Source organism: Nomascus leucogenys, chromosome 2, assembly GCF_006542625.1.
Source record: "Nomascus leucogenys isolate Asia chromosome 2, Asia_NLE_v1, whole genome shotgun sequence".
NCBI classification, from domain to species: Eukaryota; Metazoa; Chordata; class Mammalia; order Primates; family Hylobatidae; genus Nomascus; species Nomascus leucogenys.
In genome coordinates this window covers 120,808,857-120,833,394 of record NC_044382.1, presented here as the reverse complement: position 1 = coordinate 120,833,394, position 24,538 = coordinate 120,808,857, and the positions used below count along the sequence as shown (strand labels likewise).

Genomic DNA, 24,538 nt, shown 5'->3' with positions numbered 1-24,538 from the left:
TGGTTAGATCGATGCTTCCCAAAAACTTTGGTGTGGGCCAGATGCGGTGGCTCACGCCTGTAATCCCAGCACTTTGGGAGGCCAAGGTGGGTGAATCACCTGAGGTCAGGAGTTCGAGACCAGCCTGGCCAACATAGTGAAACCCTGTCTCTCCTAAATACAAAAAATTAGCCGGGTGTGGTGGTGCATTCCTGTAATCCCAGCTACTTGGGAGGCTGAGGCAGGAGAATGGCTTGAACCCAGGAGGCAGAGGTTGCAGTGAGCCAAGATCACGCCATTTGCACATTAGCCTGGGAAACTCCATCTCAAAAAAAAAAAAAAAAAAACAAACTGGTGCGCATCAGAACTGATGGAGGATGGGGATGGAGAGGAGTGTTGTTAAAAAAGATTACTGTGCTCTAAGATTCTGATTCAGGAAGTCTGGGGTGGGGCTGAAAGTTTTGCATTTTTAAACAGCCCAGGCAATGTTGGGTCCAGGAACTGCACTTTGAGATAAAACCACTGGGTTAGGTAAATGCTACTTTTGTATCTTAATACACAGAGGTTTTCAGACCTGGCTGCACACTGGAATCATCTGAGGATGTTTTCAATAATATTGATCTCTGCCTCCACTAACAAAGTGCTGATTTAATTAGTCTACCATGGTACCCAGGTGCCAGTATGCTTTAACAACTCTGTAGGTGATCCTAGTATGGAGCCAGGGTTGAGACCCACTGGTAGAGACTAGTAATGAGGACAAGACTCTTCTTTTGTTAGCCAGGCTGGTCTCAAACTCCTGGGCTTTCAAGTGATCCACCTGCCTTGGCCTCCCCAAGTGCTGGGATTACAAGCATGAGCCACCATATCCTGCCACTCTGAACTTTTCTGGTTTTTTGTTTTTTAAGACAAAGACTCACTCTGTCACCCATGCTGGAGTGCAGTGGCGTGATCACAACTCTCTGCAGCCTCAATCTCCTGGGCTCAAGTGATTCTCCTGCCTCAGCCTCCAGAGTAGCTAGAACTACAGGTATGTGCCACCAGGCCCATCTAATTTTTTATTCTTTTTGTAGAGAGGGAGTCTCCCTATGTTGCCCAGGCTGGTCTTGAAGTCCTGGGCTCTAGTGATCTTCTTGCCTCAGCCTCCCAAAGTGTTGAGATTACAGGTGTGAGCCATAGCACCCAGGCCAGATCTCAACTTATAATCAACCTTTTGGTCCTTCTATCTTAAAAACCAGCAACCAAAACAAAGCTACTTAACATGATAGGGATCAAAATAAAAACAGAAGGAAAGAAAAGGAACTTGGAAACAATAAGACTACAAATCTCACCTTCTGAGAAATAAATTACATCCATGAATGGAGAATAGAATGCTAGAAAAATGAAATATGCAGATGGCAAGAGCTTAAAGAAGTTAAAAAGAAGGCCGGGCGCAGTGGCTCATGCCTGTAACCCCAGCACTTTGGGAGGTCCAGGCAGGCGGATCACCTGAGGTCGGGAGTTCGAGACCTGCCTGACCAACATGGAGAAACCCCGTCTCTACTAAAAATACAAAAATTAGCCAGGCTTGGTGCCGCATGCCTGTAATCCCAGCTACTCGGGAGGCTGAGGCAGGAGAATCACCTGAACCCAGGAGGCAGAGGTTGCGGTGAGCTGAGATTGGGCCACTGCACTCCAGCCTGGGTGACGGTGTGAAACACCATAAAAAAAAAAAAAAAAAAAAAAAAAGAATAGGAAAGGTTGGAAAATAAAGCTGAGCAAATCTAAGAAGTAGAATATAAAGGCAAAAAAAAAAAAAAAAAAAAAAAAAAAAAGAAAACCTGAGGATCAGACCAGCAGGTCTAATAGTCAAATAAAGAGTTCTAAGAAAGGTCAGAAAGAGGAGAAAAATCATCAACGAAATTTTCAAAAAACTTTCCCAGAGCCGAAAACACAAGTTCGCAGACTGAAAGCCCACTTAGCTGCCCAGCACGATGGGCAAAAAAAAAAAAAAAAAAAAAAAAAAAAACCCACACAAAGCACACAACTGTGATATTTCAGAATACTGGAACCAGGATCATGATAGTAAACCAGAATGGCTACAACTTCCCTTCCGCTACAAGAGGTCAGAAGACCAAAAAGCAATTCCCTTCAATTCCTTAAACAAAATGACTTCCAAAGGTAATTCTATATCCAGCGAAACAATGTAAGGGTAGAATGATGAAATTTTCAAATATGCAAGGTCTAAGAACATTTACCTCTCTTGCACTTTTCTCGGGAAGATCCTGAGAACAAGATATACAAAACAAAACAGTAACATAAAACAGGAATACACGGGATACACAACAGAGGATCCCCAAAACAGCAAAGCAGTGGCTTGAGTCACTCCAGACAATGGTGAGAACCCAGAGTGAAGCTCTGCACTAGGTCTAAAGGGTAAGAGATCAGAGCCAGGCAAAGGACTCCAGAAAAGATTTTAAAATGATGAGGCTGGGCACAATGGCTCACACCTAATCCCAGCACTTTGGGAGGCCAAGGTGTGCAGATCACTTGAGGCCAGGAGTTTGAGACCAGCCTGGCCAACACAGCGAAACCCCATCTCTACTAAAAATACAAAAATTAGCTGGGCATGGTAGCACATGGCTGTAATCCCAGCTACTGGGGAGGCTGAGGCAGAAGAATCCCTTGAACCCGGGAGACAGAGGTTGCAGTGGGCTGAGATTGTGCCACTGCACTCCAGCCTGGGCAACAAGAACAAGACTCCATCTCAAAAAAAAAAAAAAAAAAAAAGAATCATTTGGGGATCTCATTAAACACATCTGACTTCTGGGCTGGGGCCAGAGATACTGCATTTTCCACAATCTTTCACCAGAGGCCAGTGCTGCTGGTCCTTCAACCATACTTTTAGTAGCAAATGTACTACACGGCTGAGCTGTGAACAGAATGTATAATAATGTAAACTCTGAATAGTGGTTAAATTATGAAATATATTGTTAGGCTAGGAAGATAGGAGATATCCAAGCATATGGTAGAGACGAAAAACTAAATCCTCCTCTTCTACAGATGGAGGTTAATGCCTAAAACAGAAACACACTATTAAAACTAGCTGGCTTTTAAAATTATCTATAATTCTGATAAGATTCCTTAAGAAGTGAGTAGAGGATGTGAACACATTTCATAAATACAAAAAGCACTTCAACATCTACATAAATACTCAACTGTCTCATTAAGATTCCCTTTTTCAGCTAGGTGTGGTGGCATGTACCTCTAGTCCCAACCACTTGAGAGAATTGCTTGAGCCCAGGAATATGAGAACAGCCTGAGTGAGATCTCATCTCTTAAAAAAATTTCTTTTCAGATGGAGTTTCACTCTGTCACCCAGGCTGGAGTGCAGTGGCAAAATTTCGGCTCACTGCAACCTCCATTTCTCAGGGTTCAAGTGATTCTCCTGCCTCAGCCTCCCGAGTAGCTGGGATTACAAGCACCCACCACCACGCCTGGCTAATTTTGTATTTTTAGTAGAGACAGGGTTTCACCATGTTGGCCAGGCTGGTCTCGAACTCCTGACTGCAAGTGATCTGCCCGCCTCGGCCTCCCAAAGTGCTGAGATTACAGGCATGTAATCCACACCACACCTGGCCTCTAAAAAAATTTTTTTTAATTACAAACTTTTATACTCAGGAGGCTGAGGTGGGAGGATCACTTGAGGCTGGGAGGTTGAGGCTGCAATGAGCTGTGATTGTGCCACTGCACTTTAGCCTGGGTGAAAAAGAGAGACCTGTCTCAAAAAAAAATTTTTGGCTGTTTTAAAAAGATTAGTTTTCACTTAACTGGCAAAAAAAAAAAAAAAAAAAAAGTTGACTGCACCAATTGCGATAATGTGAAGAAACAGCAATATACTGTTACAGCAATAGTTCTGAAATCTTAGTGTTTTATGTTGTTGCAACAGGACACCACAGACTGGGTAACTTAAAAAATGAATAGAAATTGGCTGGGCGTGGTGTATCATGAGGTCAAGAGTTCAAGACCAGCCTGGCCAGCATGGTGAAACCCCATCTTTACTAAAAACTACATAAATTAGCCGGATGCAGTGGCAGGCACCTGTAATCCCAGCTACTCGGGAGGCTGAGGCAGGAGAATCACTTGAAACCAGGCGGCAGAGATTGCAGTGAGCTGAGATCACGGCACTGCACACCAGCCTGGGCAATGTGTATTTGGCTCATGATTAGGAGCTGGGAAATCCAAAAGCATGGCACCAGTATATGGCAAGGGTCTTTGATGCTGTGTGATCCCATGGTGGAAGGCGAGAGGACAAAGAAGGTGTGCTGAGGCGAGCAAAAGAAAAATTTGGCTGAACTCCATTTTATAACAAACCCACTCCTGAGATAGTAACATTAATCCATTCCTGAGGGCAGAGCCCCCATGGCCCAATCACCTCCCAAAGGTTCCACCTCTCAATAACATCACAATGGCAATTAAATTTCAACATGCATTTTGGAGGGGACATTCAAAATATAGCACTGACAATCCTTATTGCCCCAAAAGTAAACCATTTCCAGATTTCAACCATCTTTCTGTGACAAATCTTTTCAGTTGGCTACCACAGTAGTTTTGTTTTGTTTTTTTTGAGACAGGGTCCAGCTCTGTTGAGGTGAGTGGAATAGCATGATCACGGCTCACTGCAGTCTCACCACCAGGGCTCAAGCAATCCTCCCACCTCAGCCTCCCAAGTAGCTAAGACTATAGGCATGTGCCACCATGCCCAGGTAATTCTTTTATTTTTTGTAGAGACAGCCTCACTATGTTGCCCAGGTTGGGCCCGACTTCCTGGACTTCAGTGATCCTTCTGCCTCAGCCTCCCAATGTGCTGGGATTATAGGTGTGAGCCACTGTACCTGGCCCAGTATGCATTCTCAACCACTTTCTTCCTTAGCTGCCTTGGCTGTCAGGACTGAAAAAGCTATGCAGTCACCCCTCATCTGTGGTTTCACTTCTGTGGTTTCAGTTACCTTGGTCCCAAAACAGGTGAGTATAGCACAATATTTTGAGAGACTGACAATTTCCATATACCTTTTATTATAGTATATTGTTACAACTGTTCTGTTTTATTGTTAATCTGTTACTGTGTCCAATTTATAAACTTTATCATAGGTATGTATTAATCCATTCTCACACTGCTATGAAGAAATATCCAAAACTGGGCAATTATAAAGGAAAGAGGTTTAATCGACTCACAGTTCCGCATTGCTGGAAAGCCTCAGGAAACTTAAAATCATGGTGGAAGGCAAAGGAGAAGCAGGCACCTCCACAGCACGGCAAGATGGAGTGACTGCAAGCAGGGGAAACGCCAGGCACTTATAAAACCAACAGATCTCGTAAGACTCACTCATTATCTCAAGAACAGCACAGGGGAAACTGCCCCCATGATCCAATTATCTCCACCTGGTCCCACCCTTAACACATAGGGATTGGAGGATTATAATTCAAGATGAGATTTTGGGTGGGGTCACAGCCAAACCATATCAAGTATATATAAATAGGCCAAAACATAGTATATGTAGGGTTCAGTACTTTCTGCTGTTTCAGGGATCCACTCTTGGAATGTATTCCCCAAGGATAAGGAGGACTGCTGGGTTCACTTTCTCAGACTCCTTGGCAGCTAGAGATGGACCTGTCACAGTTCTCAAGGATGAAACTAAGTGAAAGCCTGCTGGGAGGAATTTTGAGAAACCTCATGCCTATGGTCTCAGCTACTTGGGAGGCTGAGGTGGGAGAACTGCTTGCCAGAAGTGGCTGGCACAGCTATCTTTTCTTCCTGCCTTGCACTCACGTAAATATCAGCCCTTTTAAAAGCAGGAACAATAACCATAAAGGTGTTAGAAATATGTCACGGACAGTAGAGCAGAAAAATACAAAAAAGGCATCACTGAGAGCTAAACCAACAACCACAGCAACCTCACTTGGATTTAACATATGAGGCAAAAATCTGCTGCTTAAATCCCTCATTGTTTTGTTACACAGCAAACACATCCCCTTACTGTTTTGTTACACAGCCAAACACACCCACTTTCTCAAAGAAGGCTGCTCTGAATTATGTTTTACACATACTCCCCTCTTCCCAGGATTTATCTGTAAGTCAAATACATAAACTCTTATACTATTATGTTCACTATAAAACAGAAATTGTTAGAGTGAAAAAAAAAAAAAAGTCAACAGGCCAGTTAGCTCATGCCTGTAATCCCAGCACTTTGGGAGGCCGAGGCAGGAGGATCACTTGAGCCTGGGAGTTTAAGACCCCGTCTCAATTCAAATAAATAAATACGTATCAATCTCCACAACTCTAGGTTTGCTTATTTTACAATCACTAGGAATGTCTGACTGTGAGTAATAAAAACATAAAGAAGGCCGGGCACAGTGGCTCATGCCTGTAATCCCAGCACTTTGGGGAGGCTGAGGCAGGCAGATCACCTGACGTTGGGAGTTCGAGACCAGCCTGACCAAAATGGAAAAACCCCGTCTCTACTAAAAATACAAAATTAGCTGGGTGTGGTGGCACATGCCTGTAATCCCAGCTACTAGGGAGGCTGAGGCAGAAGAATCTCTTGAACCTGGGATGCAGAGGTTGCGGTGCGCCGATATCGTGCCATTACACTCCAGCCTTGGCAATGAGAGTGAAACTCCGTCTCAAAAACAAACAAACTTAAAAAAAAATGGAATTTACTGAAAATATGAGGTAGCTTGCAGAATTCAAGGAAGAGCTAAACCAGGCCTCAGGAAGAACAGGAATCGGGATAGCTCAAAATCACTACTTTCAGAAACTGCTATGAAATAAATTCAGGAGCACCAATCCAATTTAATTTCTTGAAGGAATGTGTACCTCGAGGTGCTAAAGCACAGTTAATTTTAGAACTCCCATGAAAATCATATTCTTAAACCTACAAAATAAGCAAATTTAAAGCTTAAAATCCAGGACTTTCCATGTCAAAAAAAAACTGAACGATTCGAGCAACACATTAAAATATGATCTACAGACTGGCTTTTTACAGATTCCCCTGTCCCCCACCCACAAAAGGACCTACCAGAGTTTCTTCTAGTTTTAGGCTCACACTATGGAAACTTTCACTACATATTTTATTCTTAATTATCCCTCCTCTCCTAGCATTAGTTCATAAGCAAAAGTTGCAAAAGTCAGTTTCAAATTTTATTTCATTAACTTAAAAGGTGGACAAAATGTTTATTTTAAATCTAACTGAAATTTAACTGAAACAAGTAACTTATTTCAAGTAACTTATTGTACAGCCCATTGTCCATTTAAAAATATTTTCTTCCAAAAAACTGCATTGAAAGACAAAAAAATTATTTTATACGGCATAAAAGCGAGATGCAAACTTCTGATGTAAATTTGTTTCACTGTCAACTCCGATGATAAAGATGAGAGGCACAAGGGTTCACAGTTCAGTTAAATGATGCAAACAAAAAGCTTCTGTTTCCCTCCGATACAAATTAGAAGTCTCCATTCATGTCTCTTACAGTAGTACCACATACTTGATGCTGATACTAGGTTACTTCTTTTTCTTTCCTTTCCCTTTTTTACTTCCCTCTCCTTGTTGAAGACTTTGGTCAGCACCTCCTGTTTTTTGTGTCCTTGTTTTTAGTTTAGGTATCATTTCTGCTGCATACAACATTACTGACTTACCTAGGAACCAGAAGTTAGGCTTAGTGTATAATCTGAGAAATAAGACATAAAAAGTCATCAAATTGAATATCACAAAGTGTAAGAAACTACCACATCAAGAAAACGGAAAATAATTTTTTAAAAAAATCAAAAATCAAATGACTGAAGACACTGACTAGCTCAAGTCGGGGGAAGTGTACTGAGAATGAGAATAATGCTGAAAACATTTAAATGAATAAAATCAAAAGGCAAAACACTAAGTATGAAACAGAAATTTTGGTCTTGGTCCTAGTAATCAGCTTGAAGATCTAAGCAGTATGTATCCAAATATACCTCAGGTAGAAACAGAGTCAGAATATCATTGTATCTTGAGACACTAAAACACAGGGTTTTCTCAGTCTTACAACAAAAAAACAGTATCATCAAGTTACAAGAGATCTGATGGGTAAGATCAGATGATCTACACTTACATGCATTCCTGCTCTGCACACCTACAACCAGCTACCTTCACCCCCAACAGACCAAGCTCCTCAGCTCTGCTTTCTTTTTACTATCTTACTTGGGTCTTACTGGAAATAGGAAGTGACATGTTCTCACCACAATTTCTACCCCTATTTTATCTACTAGTTAATTACAAGTTTTTGTTTGTTTTTGGTCTTTTGAGATACAATATAGGAAAATGTTAAGGAGAAAAAACATCAGAATATACTGTCACTCCTTAGTCACAACTTGAAGCATCTAGCAATACCTACCAATCCTGATGGCTTTTAGTATATAAAAAACAATCAATTTTAGGCTGAGCCCAGTGGGTCATGTCTGTAATCTCAGCTCTTTGGGAGGTTGAGGCAGGAGGATCACTTGTGTCCACCAGTCTGAGACTGGCTTAGGAAACATAGCAAAACCCCATCTCTAGAAAAAATAAAAAATAATGTGCCTATTTTCCCAGCTACTTGAGAAGCTGAGGCGGGAGGGTTGCTTGAGCCCAAGAGGTCAAGACTGCAGTGTGTTGGCCGGGCGTGGTGGCTCACACATATAATCCCAACACTTTGGGAGGCCAAGGTGGGCAGATCACCTGAGGTCAGGAGTTCGAGACCAGCCTGACCAAGATGGAGAAACTACATCTCTACTAAAAATACAAAATGAGCCAGGTCTGGTGGCTCATGCCTGAAATCTCAGCTACTCAGGAAGCTGAGGCAGGAGAATCACTTGAACCCGGGAGGCGGAGGTTGCGGTGAGCCAAGATCATGCCATTGCACTGCAGCCTGGGCAACAAGAGCGAAACTCTGTCTCAAAAAAAAAAAGAAAAAAGACTGCAGTGTGCCATAATCGTGCCACTGCACTCGACCTGGATGACAGAGTGAGACCTTGTCTTTAAAAATAAAAGTTCAAACATGCTGGCTGGGCATGGTGGCTAACGCCTGTAATCTCAGCATTTTGGGATCTCCCCAAGATGGTAAGATTGCTTGAGGCCAGGAGTTTGAAACTAGCCTGGGCAACACAGTGAGACCCTTGTCTCTCCATTTTAAAAAAATCAGGCTGGGGGCAGTGGCTCATGCCTGTAATCCCAGCACTTTGGGAGGCTGAGGTGGGTGGATCACGAGGTCAAGAGATCGAGACCATCCTGGCCAACATGGTGAAACCCCGTCTCTGTCAAAAATACAAAAGTTAGCTGGATGTGGTGGCACATGCCTGTAGTCCCAGCTACTCAGGAGGCTGAGGCAGGAGAATCGCTTGAACCAAGGAGTCGGAGGTTGCAGTGAGCCGAGATCGCGCCACTGTACTCCAGCCAGAGCGAGACTCCATCTCAAAAAAAAAAAAAAAAAAAAAAAAAAAATCAAAAAGTTGTCAATTTGTCTGACGATTTCATTATTTTTAAGTAAATTTAATGAAAGAGTTTAATTAAACTGAGGGGGTTATTAAACTGAAACAAAAAATTAATAGCTTTGTTTTAAAAAATTAAAATTTTCAGAGATGAAAATTCAGAAAAATAAACATGTAAACAAAAACTTATCTTCCTAATATTCAGAACATTGTTATATTGATATCTAGTTTTGTTATTGTTTTTCATAAAATAAAACACTAGAGATGATGCAACAGTCTTCTATGACCATCAACCCCTGTGTCTCTACTCTCTACCCCGCTCACCATTAGGTGACTACTGTCTTAAGAGTGTTTCCTTACAGAGCGTTTCAAAAAAATGCCAATAAGCAACATTACATATGCATCTATCAATAAATAGTAATATTTTGTATTTAAATTTACCTAAGTGGTACCACACTATGCATTATCTCTTGTTTTTTCAGTCAATATCGCTTTTCAGATTTATTAATGATAGAATCATTAGATATTATAGATATTAACAGACCTCAAGGACCTCTAGGATCTAAAATGGCAATTAACATCCAAAGATTTAATAATTTTATATTCTTAACCTGGGAGCAATGACAGACTTCCAGAGGTTTATAAAATGTTCACACAACAATTTTTTTGAAAAATGTTTAGTGGGTCTCATTACATTTTCAAAGAAGTCGTTCACCTCAAAGAAATTAGAACTACTGCTTCTCTCCATGAGCAGCAGTCCTGTCTTTAAATTAATCTTCAGAATGCAAATTCTGACTTTTACCTTTCAGTTTTAGAACCTTTTTTGTGTTGTGTAGGAGAAACCTATCCCTGAGCCCCACTGATTCATTTAAAAAAGCTTACGTGATGGGAACTGTACAAGGCAGAGGCTGCCATCTTCCTGTTTTAGCTGGACCCGGACTCTGCCTCTGTATTGGACATCACGATTCCATTCTCTAGAGTACATTTTATTTTTCTAACATAAATGAAACAAAAGAGAAACAGGGCTTAAGAAAGTTATTACATCAATTAGATGAGTATGGAAAATTGTGAAGAACCACGTCATACCTCAAGAAATACGTTAAGTCCAACTGCTGAACATACATCTTGAATCTCTGTAGCTGTAGGATTTTCAACAGCCTGAACAGTTAAAAACATAAACACTAAATATATGTGCTTTAAGTGGACACTGCCATAGTGTTGGGTAAATAATTTCAAATACTATAATCAAACAAGTACCAAAACCCTACATTTCCTTTTCCATTAAGTACAGATGTTTCTATTGTAATTTTAAAAATTCCTAGGAATAACACTAATGCATAACTGTGTGCCCATCTCCCCTCCAACAGAACATAAACTTCTGAGGGCAGGGGCTTTGTTTTGTTAACCAGTGTATTCCCAAGCACCTACGGTACTCTGAACATGAGTAGGTGCTCAATGATTATTGATTGCTTAAACAATTATACATAGGAACACTTTAGAAAACTGCTAGTATCTCCTAAAGCTGAATATATGCCTTCTCTATGGCCCTGCAATTCTATTCCCAGATGCGTTGTACAAAAAAGCAAAAATATGTTCACTAAAAGACATCTATTTATAATGGCCTCAAACTATTAATAGAAATAATCCAATTTTCCATCCAGAGTAAAAAGGATCAGGTGTGGTGGCTCACACCTGTAATCCCAGCACTTTGGGAGGCCAAGGCAGGCAGATCACTTTGGCTCAGGAGTTTGAGACCAGCCTGGGCAACATGGAGAAATCCCATTGCTACAAAAACATACAAAAGTAGCCAGACATGGTGGCATGTGCCTGTAGATCCAGCTACTCAAAAGGCTGAGGTTGAAGGATGGCTTGAGTCCGGGAGGTGGAGCCTGCAGTGCGCTGAGACTACACCGCCACACTCCAGCCTGGGTGACAGAGCCAGACCCTGTCTCTTAAAAAAACAAACAAAAAAGAAGGTAGAAAGACTTTGGCATACTCACACAATGCAATACTATAGAGGAGACAGGGCAGTAGTTTTGAGCAGGGAAATTCTGTCCTCAGCCTCCCTACCCCTACCCACACACAAAAGACATCTAGCAATGCTTGGAGACATTTTTGATCGTCACAACTAGGGGATGGGGGACTGGAGGGGGCTGACCTGTCATCCAGTGGGTAGAGGCCAGGGATACTGCTGAACGTCTTAAAATGCACAGAACAACCCCCAACAACAATTATCTAGCTCAAACTGGCAATGGTGCTGCTATTAACAAACCCTGTTGTAGAGCAATGAAAATTCAACTACATTCAAATATGTAGGTAAATCTCATAAGCTTAAAGTTCAGTGAAAAAAAGATACAAAAGTACACAGTAATTCCATTTACAGAAAATTGAAAAATAAGCAAAAGTAATCTATGGTGTTGAAGTCATGACAGTGGTCATCCTGGTATTTCTGAGCATATACGGAAGCGACAGTGACTGAAAGGGAACGCAAAGCAATCTTCCTGGATGCTTGCAGTGTTTTCTTTTTTGAGTGCTTGTTACAATCCAGATGTATTCATCATGTGAGAATTCACTGCATCAAACCTAGGTGTCTTAAATCTGTCATATTACAAAATACAAATGACACTTTAATAAAACTCAACAGGGCTGAACTTTCTGCAAGTCTTCTTCACATACTTAAAAAAATCTCAACTACATTCTGAACATTATTAATATATCGTACAATGTCATAATTTTGATTTCCTGTATCAAGGGGAACACTGTCATAAACTTTGTTTTAAAAACATGTAAACTCTACAGACTCTGCCCCCACTTCTTTACAAACACAGGCTCATTAAGAGACATTAAAAAAAATCCCTCCAGCTATGAATTAATGCCTTTCTGGTTTCACCAACACTAAGGAACGCACCCCAATTCTTGGCTGTGTTCTCCTCAAGCCCTAAATAAATGCAGTGAAGAGAACCCCCTGCGGCTCTAACAAGATGACGTGGCCCGACCAGGATGACACCCCCCATTCCCTCGAGGACCAAGGTGCCAGCCATCTGCTTACCTTACTTATGGGGATTCGCCTTCCCTCTGCGATGGTCTTCTTATTATTTAAATAAGCAGGATAGATACAAATAAACCTGCCATAGACAATAGCATAAGTGGTATCACTAGAGCAGTAAGACGCAGGAGAAAAGGGTCGGGTGGCAGGGAACCGAAGGCCAATTCATGCTGACTACATATCAGATGGCTACTCCCTTTTCAACCCCTCCTTTTTCTGCGTGGCAGTTGAAAAATCAAAGTACCTCGGATTGGTCCCCTGGAGCAACCAATCAGACTGGCCGCGGGCCTACTCCTCATTCTGATTGATCCCCCTCCCTCAACCAATCAGACTGGCACTGGTCAACGGGAAACGTCTAGAGGGTATTTAAACCCCAGAAAATGCCGTAATCAACAGCTCTTGGGCGGCTTGCTGGAGCCTGCTCCCACCCTGTGGAGTGTACTTTTGTTTAAAATAAATCTGCTGTCGCTGCCTTGCTTTGTGTGTTTTGTTCAATTCATTACTCAAAACGCCAAGAACCTGGACAACTACACTCAACAAATAACAAGTATTTTCAAAAATACATTCTTTCGGTCCGTGGTAGTCGTCGTCATCATCATTGCTGGTACACCTATTATTTGCTTGATGTTTTTTCTTTAAATTACCTTCCTTTTACTTAACTTACTTAAAAATAAACTTTATCCACTACCTTGGATGGAAAAAAAACCACAGGAATACAAACAAAACGACTGAGGTAACTGTTACATTAGACACAGCAGCCTGTCAAAAGTTCCTGAGAACGGGCCCGCCCTCTTATATAAAGTGTCCGAGGTATTAAAAACCTTAAAATTTCACAAATGAGCCTTTCTGAACGCAACAATACTTAAAAAGAACACATTTCTCACATTGTGATTATGTTACTTGATATCACGTCCACGTAGCACCCAAAATCCTTGTCTCGCGTACAGGTAAACACTAGGCTACCTACGGTCTGAATTTCAGGAGCCCTGCGAAGAGCCTGGTGGCTGCTGCAGGATTCAGAAAAACTAGCCGCCAGTGAGAGGCGCGGAGCCCGTCCAGGGCGAGCTGGATCAGCTAGGCCATTCTCGAGGCCGCGGAGCGGAGAAGGGCGGTGTAGCACCCGCGGCACCAGAGCAAGCCCCTTCCTTTCTGGGGACCCACCTCCCCAGAACCCACCTGTCCTGGTCGGCTGGGGACCTCGCGGCAGCGCAAGCCATCTTCACAACAGTCTAAACAGCAGCCCAGGAGCCGCAGGGAGAAACCCAGGCGGAACCCGGCTCTGAGTTTCCGGGACAGTTCGCTTTTCCGCCGGAAGTCCTGCCCACCAAATGGTTCCGCGTCCTCGATTTCTCACCGCCTGTTTGTTCCGGCACCTGTCGCTCGGCGCCAGGATCGCTAGTCTCTGACGTGGCGTGAAGACTTCCCCCCTCGCGAGAGAATCATGAAAGCGTCTCATTCCTTTCCCAAGCCGGGAAGACCATGTGGGGCGCATGCACCGCCACTAAAAAGGGTTTAACTTCGACCCTCCCTCGTTTTCAGTTTCTCAGCGAGTATGGGTGGTACTAGCTACCCTCTGTTAAGGGGGGAAGACTGTGCAACGAGGGGAATCTGTGTGGTTCAGGATGCAAATATATGTTAGAGCAGGGAAGGAAATACTCCTTATGTTTAATTTTTATCCGTTCCTGGGCCCTAGAGCTTGCTTTCAGTTTGGCAAAATGGATTCTTATAGTAGTAGAAGTAGCAAAGTTATAGATGTTGTGTTTCAGTGTGCTGTGTGTTAGAAATTTAACTATTCACCTTTTAGGCCGGGTGCGGTGGCTCACGCCTGTATCCCAGCCCTTTGGGAGACTGAGGCAGGCGGATCATGAGGTCAGGAGTTGGAGAGCAGCCTGGCCAACATGGTGAAACCCTGTCTCCACTAAAAACACAAAAATTAGCCTAGTGTGGTGGCACACACCTGTAATCCCAGCTACTCGGAGGCTGAGACAAGAGAATCACTTGAACCCAGGAGGTGGAGGTTGCAGTGAGCTGAGATCACACCACTGCACTCCAGGCTGGGTAACAGAGCAAGACTCCAACTCTGAAAAACAAAACAAAACTATTCAACTTTTACAACTTCTGAAGGATACCATGTGCCATCACTACAGGCATACTTCATTATTGTGCTTCGCTTTGCTGCTGCGAGTAGATACTGCCTTTTTACAAACGGAAAGTTTTTGGCAAATCCGCCTGGAATAAGTCTCTTGGTGCCATTTTTCCTGCAGCATATACTTTGTGTCACATTTGGTAATTCTTGCAATATTTCAAACCTTTTCATTATTTCTGTTATGGTGATCGGTGATCAGTGATGTTTGCTGTTACTATTATAATAGGTTTAAGGCTGGGTGCGGTGGCTCATGCCTGTAATCCCAGCACTTTGGGAGGCCGAGGCAGGTGGATCATGAGGTCAGGAGATAGACATCATTTTGGCCAACATGGTGAAACCCCATCTCTACTAAAACACAAAAAATAAGCCGGGTATGGTGGCACAGGCCTTTAGTCCCAGCTACTCGGGAGGCAGGGGAATCGCTTGAACCCGGGAGGTGGAGGTTGCAGTGAGCCAACTCACTGCACTCCAGCCTGGTGACAATGCAAGACTCCGTCTCAAATAATAATAATAAGTTTTGGGGCACCATGAACCATGCCCAGATAAGATGGGGAACTTAATGGATAAACGTTGTATATGTTTTAACTGTTCGACCAACTGGCCATTTCCCGTCTGTCTCCGTCTCCTGGAGTCCCTATTCCCTGAAACACAACAATGTTGAAATTAGGCCAGTTAACAACCCTACAATGGCCTCTAAGTGTTCAAGTGAACGGAAGAGTCACATGTCTCCCATGTCAAAAGATGGAAATGATTAAGCTTAGTGAGGAAGGCATGTGTAAGCCAAGATAGGCTGAAAGCTAGGCCTCTTGGCACCTAACAGCCAAGTTGTAAATACGAAGACAAAATTCTTGAAGGAATTAAAAGGAAATTACTTCAATAAACACACAAATGATCAGAAAGCAAAACAACCTTATTGCTGATATGGAGAAAGTTTTAGGGGTTTGGATGGAAGATCAAACCAGTCACAACATTCCTTTAACCCGAAGCCTAATCCGAGCAAGGCCCTAACTCCCTTCAATTCTGTGAAGGTTGAGAAAGGTGAGGAAACTTCAGAAGTGGGAAGCTAGTAGAGGGTGGTTCAGGAGGTTTAAGAAAGAATCCATCTCCATAACATATAACATAAAAGTGCAAGGTGAAGCAGCAAGTGCTGATAGAGAAGCTGCAGCAAGTTATCCAGAAAATGTAGCTAATATCTTTGATGGTGATCAATGATTAGCTAATATCATTTAGTGGCTACACTAAACAACAGATTTTTCAATGTAGATGAAACAGCCTTCTATTGGAAAAAGATGTCATCTAGGATGTAGCACCCAAAATCCTTGTCTCTTTGAGAGAAGAAGTCAATGTCTGGCTTCAGAGCTGCCCCATTTAGTGGCTACACTAAACAGATTTTTCAATGTAGACAAAACAGCCTTCTATTGGAGAAAGATGCCATCTAGGATGTAGCACCCAAAATCGTAGTCTCTTTGAGAGAAGAAGTCAATGCCTGGCTTCAAAGCTGCTGACAGGCTGATTATCTTGTTAGGGAATAATGCAGTTGGTGACTTTAAGTTGAAGCCAATGGACATTTACCATGCCAAAAATTCTAGAGACACCAGAATGATGCTAAATCAACTCTGCCTGTGTTCTCTAAATGGAACAACAAAGCCTGGATGATAGTACATCTGTTTACAGCATGCTTTACTGAATTATTTTTTTGAGACAGTCTCGCTCTGTCACCCAGGCTGGCATGCAGTGGCCCTATCACATCTCACTGCAGCCTTGACCTCCCACACTCATGCAATCCTCCCACACAAGCCTCCTGAGTAGCTGGGACTATGGGCTCATGCCACCATGCCTGGCTGATTTTTTTTTAATTTTTATTTTTAGTGGAGACAAGATCTTGCTATGTTACCTGGGCTGGTCTTGAACTCATGGGGTCAAGCAGTCCTCTTGCCTCAGCCTCCCAAAGTACTGGGCTTACAGGCGTGAGCCACTGCACCCAGCCTTTACTGAATATGTTTAAGCCCACTGTTGAAACCAATTGCTCAGACCAAAAAAAAAAAGAGATTCCTTTCAAAGTATTACTTCTCATTGACAATGCACCTAGACCTCTAGACATCTAAGGCTCTGATGGAGATCTAGAAGGAGATTAATGTTTTCATCCCTGATAACACATCATCCATTCTGCAGCTTATAGATCAAATAGTAATTTTTATTTTCATCTGTTATTAAGAAATACATTTTGTAAAACTACAGCTGCCAAATAGTGATTCCTCTGATGGATCTGGGCAAGATAAATTGAAAACCTTCTGAAAAGGATTCACTATTCTAGATGGCATTAAGAGCATTTGTGATTCATTGGAGGTTAAAATATCAACATGAACAGGAATTTGGAAGAAGTTGATTTCAACACTCTGGGATCATTTTGAGGACTTTAAGACATTAGTGGAGGCAGTAACTGCAGATGTGGTGGAAACAGCAAGAAAACTAGAATTAGAAGTAGAACCTGAAGATGGGAGTGAATTGTTATAATTATGATAAAACTTGAATGATGAGGAGTTGCTTCTTATGAACGGGCAAAGAAAGTGGTTTCTTAAGATGAAAACAACTGGTGAATATGCTGTGATCATTGCTGAAATGACATCAAAGCGTTTAGAATGGCATAAACTTAGTTGACACAGCAGTGGCAGGGTGTGAGAGGACTGACTCCAGTTTTTAAAGAAGTTCTACTATAGGTAAAATACTACCAAACAGCATTACACGCTACAGAGAAACCTATTGTGAAAGGAAGAGTCAGTTGACGTGGCAAAATTCACTGTTGTCTCATTTTAAGAAATTGCCAAACCCACTCCAACCTTCAGCAGCCATCATCTTGATCAGTCAGCAGACATCAGCACCGAGGCAGACTGTCCACCAGCAAAAAGATTATGATTTTCCGAAGGCCCAGATGCTTGTTAGCATTTTCAGCAATAAAATATTTTAATAAGGTATGTACATTATTTTTCTGGATATAATGCTATTTCACACTTAACAGACTACAGTATAATGTAAACATAACTTTTATATGCACTGAGAAATCAAAAAAATTGTATGACTTGCTTTATTATGATACTTGCTTTATTGTGGTGGTCTGTAACCAAACCTGCAACATCTCTGAGGTATGCCTGTATATTTTTTGCATCACTTAGATTGATTGCAAAGTAGTATTTCAGCATCTCCATTCAACTAAACCCACCTTTGTTCCTATTTTAATAATGGATGTTTATTCCACACCTACACAGACATGCTTCAAAAAGCCAGGCAAAGTGAGATAGGTTTTCTCTTTTACAGATAAAAAAAGCAGACAAACTGAAAAACCAAACTCAACCAACAAAAATCTTCATGAAAGTTTGAGTCTCAGTGAGGTTAAATAATTGGCCCATTCATGCTAATAATGGCTGAGCATAGATGCTCAGCTAGTCTGACTGGAAGCCCCTAACTTGCCTTCATGTTCTCACTTATGTCTCTCAATCTTCCTTGTAGTTTTTTTTAGCACAAAATTAAGTTTGCTCCTGATGTAAATAAATAACGTTTACTTCTTTCTAAAGTGTATATGATTCCTGTAAAAACAGTGTCATGCAATGACCTAAAATTGAGGAGTACATTTAGAGATGAAATGAATCCAAACTTTAAAATACATAATTTTCTTGGTTTAGGATATGCATACACATATTGAAAAGTAGAAAATGAATGAGGTAGTCTGAGGCTTAATACATGCAAGTAGCCTACTTACCATGGAATTGTTTTTGTAGAGACATCTAAGTAATTGGAGACAAAAAGGTCAATATTATAATTGCTAGTAACGTTTCCTGGTTCATATATACTAAGAGAATTAAGAGAATTAATGACAGAGCTAATATTTTTTAGTGTCATTCAATGCCAAATCCACACTCCTATTAAACTCCACACCATTGCTGAGATACTGTACAACCACAGAGAGGAGGGATGAGGAAGAGAGAAAGAATGCAATATTGTTACCACACTGACAATGAAAGTTTCAGCCAAATATAAAGTTTTTAAATGCTTATGCTTGTGGAAAGGCAGGTTGAATCAAAGGAGGATGAAAATGGACATGGAAAAATTGTGGAGGTGATGAAAGGGCTTTATAGAATTATGGCACTTGTTTTCAAATCTTATTTTTATCAAACTGTCTTCCTTTTCTTCATACAAACGTGCCACTAAATTCAACTTATCAACCTTGATTGAGGCTGCTGGCTGGAGGTACGGTTCACAGAGGTAGAAAGAGAAGATCAAGGTAAACAAGAGAAATTTTCCTAAGAGAGTTGAGTAGGAATTGAGAGAGTATTCTGAGAAGATTGTGGAGTAGAAAGAACCAGGAATTCATCTTCCCACCACGACAATTATTACATTAGCAGAATCTGTGACATGTAACTATTTAGAAACTATGGAGTCTATTGAAGGCTTGCAAGTTCCAGGGGAAGAATTTAAAAGTAAATTGGAGTTATTTTTGGTCAGTGTCAGTTCTTAATACAGTAGCAGTTCCCCATGCCCATCCCCAGCCCTGTGATAGTCAGCTGTATACGCATTCCAGGAACAGCCTATGGGACCGAGAGTGGGCAAAAAGCACCCTGTCTTCCAAGTACTGGGCATCTGTACACTGGTCATTCATTGCTGCTTCTGATCATAGAAGTGCAGACAAAGAGGCAGATGGTCATGGATTTTGCACCTCCCCTCATTGGTTCAAACCCCTTCTCTCCCGCTGAAGTGACTTCCAGGGGATTTAAAGGACTGGTGCCCCTCCTCCTTAATTTCTCTCTCTCTCTCTCTCTCTTTTTTTTTTCTTTTGGGAGGCAGGCATTAAAGACTAGAACATCCAAAAACAATGGCATATATGAGGAAAATTAGAAAGTAACTATGCATGCCGAGAAGACTAGGATCACAAAAACCTGAGAAGACCTCGAGTGTACACCTCACGTTGAACCTTGGCACAGAGAGAGCCTACAACAATTAAACAAACAAACAAAAAACCCAGGTAAGGGGGGAATTTGATTTCCAGAGTTACCACATCTCTTGCTTACCTTGATCTTCTCTATCTTTGTGAACCCCATCTCCAGCCAGCAGCCTCAACCAAGGTTAATACGTTGGATTTAGTGGCCCATGTGTAAGAAGAAAAGGAAGATGGTTTTATAAAAAATAAGATTTGAAAACAAGTGCCATTGGATTCAAATGTCCAGTTTTCAACAAAAAATCACAAGGCATACAAAGAAACAGGAAAATTAGGCTCATTCAAAGAGAAAAAATCTTGGTAAATCTCAGAGTGGGGGGGAAAGAGAAAAAGTAAATAAAATATATCAACAGAAACTATTTCTGAAAAAGATCTGATGGTACATCTACTAGACAGAGACTTTAAAACAACTGTCTTAAGGATGCTCAAAGAACTAAAGGAGATGTGGAGAAAGTTGAGGAAACCATGTATTTACGAAATGGAAATAACAATAAGGAGACAGAAAATCTAAAAAGAAGACAAAAAGAAAAAATTCTGAAGGTGAAAAAATACAGTAACTAAAATGAAAAATTCACTAGAGGGAGTCAGAGGCAGTTTTGAACAGTCAGAAGAATGAACAAACTTGAAGATAATGGAAATTACTGAGTCTGAGGAACCAAAAGAAAAAAAAATAAGAAAAGCAAACAAATTCTAAGGGATCTGTTGGAACACCATCAAGTGGACCAATATACACATTGTGGGAGTTTTAGAAGGACAAGAGAGACAGAAAGGACAGCAAGAATATTTGAAGAAATAATGGCTGAAAAATTCTCAAATTTGATGAAAGGCATCAATATGAACATCCAGGAAGCTCAGTAAACTCCAAGTAAGTTTAACTCAAAAAAACCCACATTAAGACACATTATAATGAAACTTTCAAAAGCCTAACATGAAGAATCTAGTTCAAGTTGCTCACAAGTCTAAGGGTGAGACTCATATGCATACAGCCATAGCAGGATCACCCCAGCCTGAGCTTGAGTTGAGTTTATTGGGAAATTCACGGCACGCTTGAGCATATTTGGTTAGCTAATGGGGATGGCTGCCTGTCTCACTTGTCTGTTGCTGTGTAACAAAGCACTCTAAAACTTACTGCTTTAAAACAACAATAACAATTTATTTGCTCATGAAAGTGCAGTTTGGGTAGGGTAGATAAACAGGACCAGCTTGTCTCTGTTTTAAGTGGCATCTGCTGGGGCTAGAAAGTCCACAATGACTTTATGTTTATGTCTGCCTCAGTTGGGATGGCTTGAACAGCTGAAGGCTGGTTGGATATCTCTATCTCCATGTGGTGTGGCATCTCCATATGGTTAGGTTGGGCTTTGATAAAGACTCTCTCCTTGACCAAACTTTAAACAGGCTCCTCTGAATCCTCTTCTCAACTAGGTCTTGACCTTGGCCCCAGTCTTCTCTTTGACCTGTCTAGCCCAACCTAGTTTTAGCAAGAATCCTGCTAAGTTTAGTGAGAATTTCCCTGCCCTTGAAATCTAATCAGATTCCTCATCCTCCACCTTTAATGTAAAAACCTTTCTCCTGCTTACAGCAAGAACCTGTTAAGTCAGGTTAGCAAGGATCGCCCTAACCTTGATGTCTTCCCTTAGCAATTTTCCATCCACTTACCCCTTTGGCTATAAATCTCTAGCTGCTAATCCCTTTCCCCTATTGCAATACCCCAATTGCCAAAGTCTTGAAAAAAGTCTTCATTACAGTTTTAACAAGTTTCCGGCAGATGGCAAAGTAGAAGCTGATAGGCTTTTTTAATGCCTGGTCTTGGAAGTCCCAGAAGATCATTTTCTCCACATCCTATTGGTCAAATCAGTCAAAGGACCAACTCAGATTCAAAGGAGGAGCAATAGATTTGAACTGCAAAAAAAGCATGTGGATTGGGAGATAGTGTGCCATTTTTGGAAATACGTTCTACCGTTCTGTCAGAAGTCAATTCCACAGAACACTGAGAATTTACCCTAGAAGAACTAAGAGTTATGTAGACCAGCTTGACCCAATGACAAAACTTTCACCATCTGGGGGAAAACTTTCAGAGCACAACATGGTGTTTGTCACTAAGATTTGTATATGTTCCATATCCAGACCCTGGAGGATTCATATCTATATTTTGAGTTAGGAGAATAGGCTATCAGTAAAATCTGTTTTAATGAAACTATTTCATTAAAAATACCTTAAGGCATCCGAACACAGACAGTACTGGTTTGGTAATCTTATGGGAAAATGTTCATACCAAAGTGGAGGACAGGTGTTCTTTCCACATCTAGGGGAATGCAGTGCAACTTCTGAACATTAAGAACTCCTGACAGTAGAGTCGTCACTTAGGCACTACCCAGTTTCTGATGACAAGGGCCATTTTGGTGGATAGAGTTGATTTGGACCCAGTATCCACTACAAACTCTTTTTTTTTTTTTGAGACAGAGTCTCACTCTATCATCCAGGCTGCAGGGCAGAGGCATGATCTCAGCTCACTGCAGCCTCTGTCTCCCGGGTTCAAGCGATTCTCCTGCCTCAGCCTCCCAAGTAGCTGGGACTACAGGCATGTGCCAGCACACCCAGCTAATTTTTGTATTTTTAGTAGAGACAGGAACTCATAGGACTCCAGGAGCTAGGGACTCTTTTTTTGAGACAGGGTCTTATTTTGTCACCAAGGCTGGAGTGCAGTGGCGAGAACGATCCTCCCACCTCAGCCTCCTGAGTAGCGGGGACTACAGGCGTGCAGCACCATGTCCAGCTAGTTTTTAATTTTTTGTAGAGACAAGGTCTCACTGTGTTACCCCTAGGTTGGTCTTAATCTCCTGGGCTCAAGCAATCCCAAAGTGCTGGGATTACAGACGTGAGCCACTGCACCCAGACCCCGTTTTTTTTTCGTTTGTTTGTTTGTTTTTTTAAGAGACAGGGTCTTGCTTTGTCATCCAGGCTGGAGTGCTTACAGCTCACTGCAGTCTTGAACTGCTGGCCTCAAGCAATCCTTCTGCCTCAGACTCTGTGTAGATGCGACTACAGGTGTGTACTATCAGGCCCTAGTTTTTTATTTTTATTTTTATTTTTATTTTTTTTGTAGAGACAGGGTCTTGCTTTGTTGCCCAGGCTGGTCTTGAGCTTGTGATTCTTGTCTCCCACTCGCTATGTGTCCTCCCAGTTATCTGTTCCCTTTACCTCTTTCTCCACTAGGTGGCTTCCTCTTAGTTTAAGCTTCACGATGCCAGTCACAGTAATTTGAGCCTTAACTGTGCATGCTCTTTCAGTCCCAGCACTCAAGAACCTGTCAGAAATTTCCTTTGTGACTATTTCAAATTGATTGGCCTAATCATTTTTTTCTTTCCAAGCAGGGCTATACAAGTCTTTGGTCACTGACCAGCTGATGATGAGTCTCCTCTAGGTCAGATATAACTCTGGTACAAATAGCCAAGGTCAGGGAGAAAGACTGGGTATGTAGTTCAGTGACCAATGAATGAGGCTAAGGGTCTGGATTCCAAAAGGTCGTGTAGGTAGGGAAGTTAATGTTTGGCATTTTTTTCAATAGCTATTTTTCACTAATGCTGCTTTATATTCAATGGTCACCTTCACTAGCATACATTATGTTGAACATTTTTAATTACTCAAGAAAATAAGTGGATAGTCACAAACGTAGAGAAAGAATTATCCTGAATATCAGAGAAAAGAAAGTGTATTTAGCACCAAGAACAATATTATATACATAGAACGTACAGGTTGAAAAAAGCATCAATGGCCTAACAAAAAGCAGAATATACTTTTATAGATTAACTTAGAGTTATAAGAATGGCAGGAAAATGACCTGGGGTTTACAGGAGCCACAGTCTATAGGTTTCAACATTACAAAGTGATTTTTAAATTTTAAGTCAGTGTAATATGAGGAAAATACACTTATTAGAAAGGAAAAAAATTATACAGTTTCAGCCACCATGACTTTTGAAAAATAATTTTCATAAATTTTAATGATCTGACTACTCAGCATGTTTCTTTAGCTATGGGCAATTTACTTTTTGCATTTCTGGTGCTCTGCTTTTTTCCTTAGTTTCCAAGAAACCCTGGGATAACATATATTCAGATATTGTGCAACTGGCTTCCATCCTCCGCAAGAGATTCATCCTTTCATGTAATTAACCTGTGGCAACATGATCCATATTTTAATCAACAAACCTTTTACTGTACTTACAGAGCTATTTGATCCTTATGGGGCTTATCTTTGATTACTTCCTTTTCATTACCCTGGTAATTTGTACAGTTGTCCTCAAATATCTTATTTGCTAATTATTGATCACTTCCACTGTATATTAAAAAACTGGATATTTTCATCTGAAATCATCCTTTTCTCATCTCAAAGTTCCCTTTTCATAGTCTCTTTTAATCTGATTGAAAATTCAAATTAGATCTTTGCTGAAGTTACTGCTTTTTATAATGACAGTCTCAAAGGGAACATTAACTGATCCTTCAAATATCATCGTTTTTAGAATTACCTGTTTGTTCATGTCTGGCTAAGTTTGTCTGCTGTCAGGAGTTGAGATGAGCATTATCAAACTGGATGGCTCAATATTGAAATCTTTTATGCCTAGGGGAAGTCTTTTATCTGTTGGTATACTTTGTCAAGATTAAGGGTCCAGTTGTTGGGAGGAATCGCTAGAGCTGAAGGCAACCACTCAAGGAGCTTCAGTGTGATAACTTAGGGTAGTAATTCTCAAAGTGTGGTCTCCAGACCAGCAGCATTAGCCTCACCTTTGAACTTGTCAGATATGCAAGTTCTTGGGCCCCATTCCAAACCTCATGAATCAAACTGGGGGTATGGCCCAGCTATGTCTTGGTAAGCACTCCTGGTATCCCAACGCACTCCTTTGAAGTGCCTTATGA

At 41.4% G+C, this 24,538-nt stretch overlaps 2 protein-coding genes across 4 annotated transcripts in view; both read right to left on the bottom strand.

Moving 5' to 3' along the window:
- LOC100586572 (putative U2 small nuclear ribonucleoprotein auxiliary factor 35 kDa subunit-related protein 1) overlaps positions 1-13,772 on the bottom strand; it is a 32,016-nt gene extending 18,244 nt beyond the window's left edge. Inside the window, exons 1-2 of the mRNA XM_012505388.2 lie at positions 13,674-13,772; positions 12,501-12,576 (exon numbers count right to left, since the gene is read on the bottom strand). The gene's annotated coding sequence lies outside the window, so the exon portion shown is untranslated. The remainder of the gene's footprint in view (positions 1-12,500; positions 12,577-13,673) is intronic.
- Positions 1-13,890, bottom strand: part of SRP19 (signal recognition particle 19) — a 32,134-nt gene extending 18,244 nt beyond the window's left edge. The window contains exons 1-5 of one of the 3 annotated variants that reach the window (XM_003259832.4): positions 13,674-13,890; positions 12,501-12,576; positions 10,538-10,609; positions 10,334-10,445; positions 6,660-7,683 (exon numbers count right to left, since the gene is read on the bottom strand). In XM_003259832.4, coding sequence (XP_003259880.1) covers positions 7,652-7,683; positions 10,334-10,445; positions 10,538-10,609; positions 12,501-12,576; positions 13,674-13,714 — 333 coding nt within the window. In that variant the 5' untranslated portion in view covers positions 13,715-13,890 and the 3' untranslated portion in view covers positions 6,660-7,651. Of the gene's footprint in view, positions 1-6,659; positions 7,684-10,333; positions 10,446-10,537; positions 10,610-12,500; positions 12,577-13,673 lie in introns of those variants that run through there. The other 2 variants (XM_003259831.4, XM_003259834.3) reach the window with 2 other exon arrangements.
- Positions 13,891-24,538: the final 10,648 nt, after the last annotated feature.